We start from the raw sequence: 8,787 nt of genomic DNA on the forward strand, positions 1-8,787 counted from the left end.
ATAACAATCGATAATTCAGAGGCTTTTATCGATATTATCGATAAGTATCGATAATTTGACAGCTAACGTTTGCGGTAAAAATAAAAATTTCAGATGGTGATGAAACGTTATTCGACAAATGCAATTTTACTATATAAATTTGTTAAAAACAGGGACAGAGATGGCCCAAACAGAATGGATACGTTTGCGTTGCGTTGATGTCAATGTGACAGTAAATGTATGAGCTAACTGTCAAATTGCCGCAAACGCAGCCGCAACGTATCCATTGTGTTAAGGCCTTGAATGACAAATCTTACGATACTGCGAATGAAAATTCAAACAACCGGACGAGTTAAACAGTTTGTTTTGAAAAGTCATCGGGTTTTACGCCGGGAGTGCTTTCTACGGAGTAGTTTCAAGCCGAAGTTCATTTTGAAGGTTGTATAATAAGGGAAATAATTGAAGCAGGCAAAATTCTGTCAATTTTTAAATGGCCAAAACTTCACGAAAAATGAATCAATTCTGACAAAACAGGTTTCATTTTACTGGAAAACTGTCCTAGTTTCCTAGTATTACTTAAGAACTGGACGTGACCAAGGGTCACTGGAAATGTTTCAGATTTCCGGAGTGTGTGCCAAAGTGCACATTTTTACAACGCGTAGAACTTTTTCTGACATTCTGTTTCACTTAGGTTTATATGTTGTCAATAAATCAGAATTTATTTCGGGTTCATTGGTAGCCAAAGATTGGAAATTCGCCAAGGAATCATCGAGGTATGAATTTATTAAGTAAGGGTGTTGATTTTGGCGGTTTTTTCCCTGTTGGGTACTAATTTTCTTTGAGCTTGCAACACTCTAGCAGAATTCAATCGAACATTGTGGGTGTGTAGGTCTTATTAAACCAAGCAACTTTGCAATCTTGCGTTTGAAAAGTTATCTGGATTAACATTTAAAAAGGTCAGATTATTTTCACGCGGATTTTCTCTAAAAGGTTATTTATGCAGATTTTCAAATTAACGTGATTTTTTACGCGAATTTTTGAATTAAAGCGGGTTAACAAGCGGATTTCTGAATTAACATAGTTTTTTCACGAGGCATGTATCCCCCGCGTAAGAAAACCTAACTGTATTTATACCTTTTTCTCATGAATCAATATATCTTAGTAAAAATTATCTGAACTTTCCTCCAAAAATATAAAAAAAAGAGTTTAAGATCCTACTCTGAAAAAAATATAATTTTAAAAACAGAAAATGATTTTAGAAAATATCGGTGATCTCAGATTTTTTTAAATGACGTATTTTAGACAGGCAATTTAGTTGCCTAAAGCGTTCTATGCATTGCCAAAAAGTACACTTTGACACACACTCTTGAAATTCGAAACATTTTTGTCGTAGGTTGGTCACACCAAGTTCCCAAGTAATACTAATATAATACTGTTTTCCAGTGAAATGAAACCGGTCATCAAAATTGATTCATTTTTCGTAAAGTTCTGGCCATTTAAAATTCGAGAGAATTTTACTTATCTCAATTATGTTGTCTACCCCCTGTATAAACCAGGATACTTTTTTGGCGCAACAATTTCGTTGATTTGGATTTTTGGTGGAACTAAGAATTGTTTGTTGGGTAACAGATACTTTAAACTTAAACAGTTCTAAGTTAAACTAAACAATTACCAGAGAATTACCAATAGACTGTCGCTATACATGTCCATCATATTATAAGACTTGGCAAGCCAAAGAAAATGCATTTTATTACAATTTCGTATCATTGCTTTTTATGAGATGGTGCAAAAAGTTTGGATATTTTTTTAAAGTTCTCCAGTACTAAGTTGTCGAATTCATCTGTTCATAGGAAACTCAAAACTATAAATACCTTTTTAGTTACCATTATTTCTCAGAAACTCAGTGACACCCGGGGCGAACCTTTACACCACCCCACAACAATGCTAAATCTTGTCGAATAACAGCAGGGTAGGTGAGGTCTCCTTCTTTTGGGTCTCCTCCAGTAACCAGCCGCACTGACTTGTGCTCACCCTTATAATATCGATAATTATCGTTAATGTCAAAAAATTAACGATTATATCGATGACCATCATTTATCGATATTATCGATAAGTATCGATAAGTTTCCCATATAACTAAAATACAATTCGTATTATTTCTACGTTAGCAGGAAAAAGTGGGAGGCGTTTTTTTGTTTTTCGCGGCCGATTTCGAGCTAGTGGGGATTAAAGGTGAGAGGAGGGAAGATGCAATTTTGACTTGAAACTATTTTAGAACTTTAAAATCACTTTGTTTTTTCAATTGGTAGAGCAACAATATTTTTGTTTTTTGTTGGTTTAAAATCTTTGTGTAAGCATAGTTTCCGTGTCTTCAGCATAGTATATCTGTATTCCGTAAACTGACAAATAGACAAAATAATTTTAAATTTTAATGTTAGCATTTTGTAAGCATTTCGGACGACAGCTTGGAGAAAATGGTTTTCGATAACGACACGACTAGAACGAGGCGACGAGGCGCAGTGGGCAAGGTAGCTCGCCACCTCAGACGACATGGCTGGCGAGCTACAGCCCTGGGCCGAGTTGAATAGAGACGCCTTCTTTGAACACTAAGGGAGGCTTGAAGCTGAGATTTTTTAACTAAACATCCACGAAATGTTGAAAAAATACTTAAAATTCTTGCAATTTACAATTTTTCAAAAAATTGGTATTCTAATGTTTTCTCGGTTTTTTGCGTAATGTTTTCTTGGTAAAGTAAAATACCGAGCTACTCGAAAACATTTTAGTTTACCGTTGTTCGGTAAGAACATTACTGAGAAATCGAAAACCGTACGTGTTTACCGGAATACCGTAATTTTTCTACCGAAAAAATCCGTAAAACCGAAAATTTCCGAGTTCAGTAAAGTAAAATACCGAATCTCGGAACCCTGACATCATTTAACCGAGATTTCGTCGAACAAAAGAAACTCTTACTGAGATTCCGAAAAACTGAACTAACAGGTTTTGCGGCTGATTATTATTATGGAGAATTCTGCAATGTTCAGATTCACTAAAATATTGAGTGAGTATAGACTATTTTTTCTCAGATCTCGTTTTTTCGCTGCTATTTGTAGAAAACGATTAATTCTTTCTTCAATCAATTTTCTAAGTTACTAACTTGCTTTGAAAGATGGAAGTTACAGAGTGATAGATGTTACTTTATTTCCTGGAAGCAATACAACTCTCCAGTTTTTACCACAGCTGTGTTTAGTTGAATCAGTTGATTTAGTAATTAATAAATTAATTTGTATATATAATTGCTTTAATTATATTCTGGGTTATCTGACGCACAAAAATCGCAAAATACGTACCTCGGTAAATTTTACAGAATTTCTCGTAATACTTTGACAGTTGAACATTACCGAGAATTCCGTTAAAGTTGACAGGTTTTTGATTTTACAAAATCTCGGTGTTTTAATGTGTTACCGAGATCTTCGTTGTTGAAATCTCGGTAATTTATTTTACCGTACTCGGTGATGAAATCTAAGTGTGTAATACTTATAAAAAAAATTATTTAATTCTTTGAAAACAATGGGTCCCCATGGTTCTGTGGTTAGCAATGTCAGTCGGCTAGCTCTCCCACACGGTTGTGATATCGGGTTTGATTCCCGATTAGGTCGAGGATCTTTTCAAGCTGGAAATTTTCTCGACTCAGTACTGGGGCACGGTGTATCGTGTAACATGCAAAGTGTGCCTAAAACAATATCGATAACGAATTCTCTCAACTAATCTTGGCTGATCGAGACCGCTATTAGCAGCCCCCCAGGATAGCGTGCATTTTAAAGTTGTTTAAAGCCACAACGATAGCTAAGAAGAGATTCTCATAACATTCCAATCCATAAATTAAACTATTGCATTCCTTGCGATTTTGGAAACAGTTTAATTAGAAAAAATGATGCCAACGTACCAACTCTCATTGCTAAAATGGCAGATCACAGTCAGTGTTTTTTGAGTCTGCTATATCCGAGCTTTCACACCGTTGTTTGGTAACCTTTATTTTGCAAACGTTTCGTATGAATATTTAAAGAAATTGATGCTAAAAATTGCTTTATGCTTCCTTTTGCAAATGAAGGTATCTTTTTCAAAGTGTTGTTCTATGGAAATCTTAGGCTTTTGTCATGTCATAATTTGTGACTGAAATAAACCGAAGCTATATAGTCTATTGTTTGGAAAGGCCTGGACTAATAAGCATTTTTTTTGAATTGCACCTGAATTTTTTTTTGAGATGGTAGGAACATTTTAGAAATTTGGAAAAATTCTTTAAAAATAATCCTTGAATCAAAATGGTCCAAATACTTGTGGAAAAATCATTTGTCCTCTTGTCGAAAACACATTTAATTTCACCAGGACGATTTTGCTTGGAATTGCTGATTGTAGATTAAAAATGTTTTTATTTGTTACTATAGAAGTACATTGTTGCAGCTTACGTCATACAACGCTGTTATTTTATGTTTGCTTTTATTTATCATCACATTGAAAATTGTATGATATAAATAGTTATTTCATGATTTTTGTCGTCATAGTTCAACTATTGAAGTTGCTCAACGATTAGCGAATAAACTCTGATGCTTATAGATTCTGAAGTGCAATGCCGACTCCCTCTCCATTCTGTCAATCTCGCTTGCTACCTTTGGCAACGTACATGCGACAGCGAACAATTTTATGGTAAACCAAAATCGGATCATCCCCGATGAACAGAAGCTCACGATTTTATTCCTCTTAATATCCAATCGTGATGCCAGACGATAGTAACAGGAATGTATGTCACAGAATTCCAAACAGCTTATCCGGCTCGAACCAACCATTCCACACAAAGCATTCGCGGCTGAGCGGGATGCTTTTTGGCATCACTAATCCGTACTGTGATCCGACTGAAGTAAGGAAGAGGATTTACATGACATGAATGTTACAAACGCACCAGATATGGTCCATAAGTATATTAACAGCAATCTCGTCCTAAGTCTGCCTACCAAAGATGCGGCATCTCGAGTTCAAAGTCGGATCTCAGCTTTTTCCACGATCAACGTTAAGTTGTTATGTTTTACCCATGATGCTCTCATCGCATGTAGTAAAACAACTCCGATGGCCGAGTCATCCTACAGTGCGACGCCAGCCATTTTTTTCCGTCCAATCTGGTCTTCTGCCGCTGGATGATGATAATGGCCGAATGTCCTTCAGGTTTGCATTCAGACCGCGCTGAAAATCGCTCCACAAATTGTATCAATTGCGGATCACTCTGGATTATATCGTCCATTCGTCTGCCAATCTTCATTATCCGTCTTGTGGTCGTTATACGATATGCAGTGAAGTATTTCAATGAGATTTTCTTGTGCCTCTGGCCAGATCTGGTCAAAATAAAGTAACTGCCTGAAAGTGTACGGCATGCTGTATGATTACTTGCAGCGTCCTTTGATGTGGTGAATACAATTACGATTTTTACCCTGTTTGTAGCTATACTCGTAAGTAGAAGAATCGTAATTGCACATTATCAGTTGCACTTTGATAGCAGAAGAGATGCGAGTTGAGAGTGCATTTGCGATTGATGATAAAAAGTTATTCTTCATTGCAATGTAGGAAAAATGTCATTGATGGAGCAGCAGTGACTACGATAGATTATAGTTTGAGCTGTAGTGTAGGGGTTACTGGACACAAACGGTCCCCAAAAATACTTGATTCTTTTTATCGTTTCTTGCACCATTGTCACACCCCTGCAGAGTGTAACGAACCTGCCATGCTAGCATTTTACGCTGACAATCGAATCAACCCTGCTTCCCGAGCTGTCAACTGCTGTGTACGGTAACGACGACAGGAAACGAGGTCTAGCACGAATGTGCTCATTTTCTCACCTTCATTTTACAGGCGAAGCCTCATCTGAACGAGTAAAATTAAAAATCTTTATTAAATATCTTATCTTATCTATATTGTACGAAGAACAAATACTAAACGAATTTTTTCACCTACGTTAGTGGGAAAAAATACACGGTTATCAAATTGGAAATAAATTTGTTTGCTTGGACAATAATAAAAAATTCGTTTACGCGTTCGGGAGGCTAAATCGGTATGTCAAAAAAGAGTGATGGTCAAAAGCGAGACGCTTCTCCCGCTAATAATTTGCCAGCGGAGATAAGCTGCGATATCTGCAGAAACCCGGATGATAATCGGATGGTGGCGTGTGATCAGTGTGGCAAATGGTTCCACTTCGTGTGTGTAAGTGAGGATTCAACTGTTTAGGACCGCGATTGGAGCTGCTATAATTGCACCGGTATGGAAGCAGCAGCTCAAGTCCCAGCCGGAACTTCAACACCTGCTACAAAGACGCACGAATTTGGTCAAGACGATGACCTTCGTCGACAGCTACTAGAGATGCAGAGAAAGTTCGACATACAGCAAAAAGAATTTGAGCGGACCATGAAGGAAAAAGATGATCAGCGTCGAAAGGCCCTCAAAGAGCAACGTAACAAATTCGAAAAGGAATTAGAGAAATCAGAGCGGGAACGTAAGGAGGCACATCAAGCACTCGCAGGTGGGCCCACGGCACATTCAACGGGCATTCCCGTCCCTCAAATTCATGTTACTGGTATTAACCCAACAGAAGTTTTGGCTCAGGAGTTGCAATAACTAGAAGAGAGACAGGCGTTAGAACGACGACATTTGGAAGAGAAGGGTCGACTGTTACAGCGATTTGGGACGTTCGACGGAGATGCAGCCGAAGGTATTTCTGGGCTCAATCCTCAGGCGAGCGTGTTTCAACCAAATAATCGCAGGAATCTATTTGGTGTTTCCTCCCTCAACCAAAGCCAGGTTGTGGCGCGTCAAGCTGTGAGTAAGGAGCTTCCTATATTTTCCGAAAATCCTGAAGAATGGCCACTGTTTTTTGCTAGCTATGAGAACTCGACCCGAATCTGTGGTTACAGTGACGAAGAAAATCTTTTACGTCTTCAAAAAAGCCTGAAAGGGAAGGCTTTGGAGTCAGTACGTTGTCGACTGTTGCATCCGTCAAATTTAGCAGGCGTGATGGCTACAAAAACACTTAAAAACACTACATATTTGGAAGGCCAGAAATCATAGTGCATTCGTTAATTTGTAAAATTCGAGAAATGCCAACACCAAAAACGGAAAAGTTGCCCACGCTAATTGACTTCGGAGTCGCTGTCCAAAACGTTTGCGCCACTATCAAGGCATCGGGTCTCGATGAGTATCGCTGTAATGTTGCAGGAGTTAACGGAAAGGTTGCCACCGGCTGTAAGGCTCAACTGGGCGTATCATCGTCAGACGCTTGCCAGAGTCACCTTGTCGGATTTCGGAGATTGGTTAGAAAAGTTAGTGGAAGCGGCTAGTATCGTCACTGTCCCAGCTATCAGTGTTGCGAGATCAGAGAGACGAGGTCGGAAGGAGGATAATTACATAACTGTTCATTTAGAAAGCGGTGCCAGCAAAGAACTTGAAACAAAAGCCCGCTCGGTTGTTGTTCCGAAAGGTTGTGTAGTATGCCTAGAGGAATGCAACGGTTTAGAGACGTGTCGCAAGTTTTTCAGCATGGGCATCGGAGCTCGATGGACAGTGATTAAAGAACAGAAATTATGTAGAAAATGTCTTCGGAAACATTTCGGCGCTTGTCACGTTAAACTACCATGCGGAAAAGATGGTTGTACGTTCATGCATAGTAAACTGTTACATGATAGCAACCGGTACAAGTCTACTGTTTGCGGATCGGAGACGTCAGCGGCTGGAAATTCTACAACACAAAGTTGCAACACCCATTCAAATACGACCGGCAAGATACTTTTTCGGTACGTAAAACGAAAGATGGTGAAAACCTTCGCCTTTCTAGACGATGGATCGTCAGCCACGTTTTTGGAACACGGACTGGTGCGAGAACTGGGTCTCGAAGGAACGTCACACCCATTATGTCTCAACTGGACGGGAGGTCAGCAAAGGGAAAAAAACGGTTCGGTTAAATTGGCGCTCAAAATTTCCGGAACACATGACGTAAATAAAATCTACGAACTTTCGAAGGTCCACACAGTACGCAGTCTTTCTTTACCGCAACAATCGGTATCAGTGCAGTAACTGACATCCAAGTACCACTACCTACAAGGACTGCCATTACAATCATACAGTAACGTGTCCCCTAGGATTCTGATCAGAATGGATAACTGCCGCCTTGGTCATGTATTGAAAAGTTCTGAAGGAAATGGAAATGAACCTGTTGCAGCAAACACACGTCTCGGTTGGCTGGTGTATGGACCGTGCTCGACGATATCGAGAAATACGAACGCTGATCAGAAGGGATGCCATAGCTTTCATATTTGTCCGTGTACGAGTACGGTAATGGATAACGATATGAACAACGATTTGAAAAATTATTTCTCAATTGAGTCGTTGGGAATTTCAGGATCGTCCAAACTATTGCCTTCGAGAGACGAGGAACGTGCTCTGAAAATTCTGTCAACCGAAACCTGCCTCAAAGGGACTCGCTATGAAACTGGGCTGCTGTGGCGGTATGATAAGGTGGAATTACCAGACAATAAAAAAAAAATTTTGGACGGACTCACGCGATGTGGTTTGCTGGATACGAGCTGACCACCGTCGCTTTAGCCAATTTGTAGCGTTCAGGGTCAGTGAGCTGCTGGAAACTACCGCAGGAGATGAATGGGGATGGGTGTCTACAAGGTCAAATGTGGCCGACGACGGGACGAAATGGCAAAGACTGCGAGACCTACGTCCTACCAGCCGCTGGTTCTGTGGGCCAGACTTCCTACTGAAACCAGA

At 39.4% G+C, this 8,787-nt stretch overlaps 1 protein-coding gene across 1 annotated transcript; it reads left to right on the top strand.

Moving 5' to 3' along the window:
• Positions 1-7,206: 7,206 nt before the first annotated feature.
• LOC129720346 (uncharacterized) lies at positions 7,207-8,085 on the top strand. Its single transcript, XM_055671812.1, has one exon. It carries the CDS (start codon positions 7,207-7,209, stop codon positions 8,083-8,085), a length of 879 nt encoding a protein of 292 aa, XP_055527787.1.
• The last annotated feature ends 702 nt before the right edge of the window (positions 8,086-8,787 follow it).

Source organism: Wyeomyia smithii, chromosome 2 (assembly GCF_029784165.1).
Source record: "Wyeomyia smithii strain HCP4-BCI-WySm-NY-G18 chromosome 2, ASM2978416v1, whole genome shotgun sequence".
NCBI lineage: Eukaryota > Metazoa > Arthropoda > Insecta > Diptera > Culicidae > Wyeomyia > Wyeomyia smithii.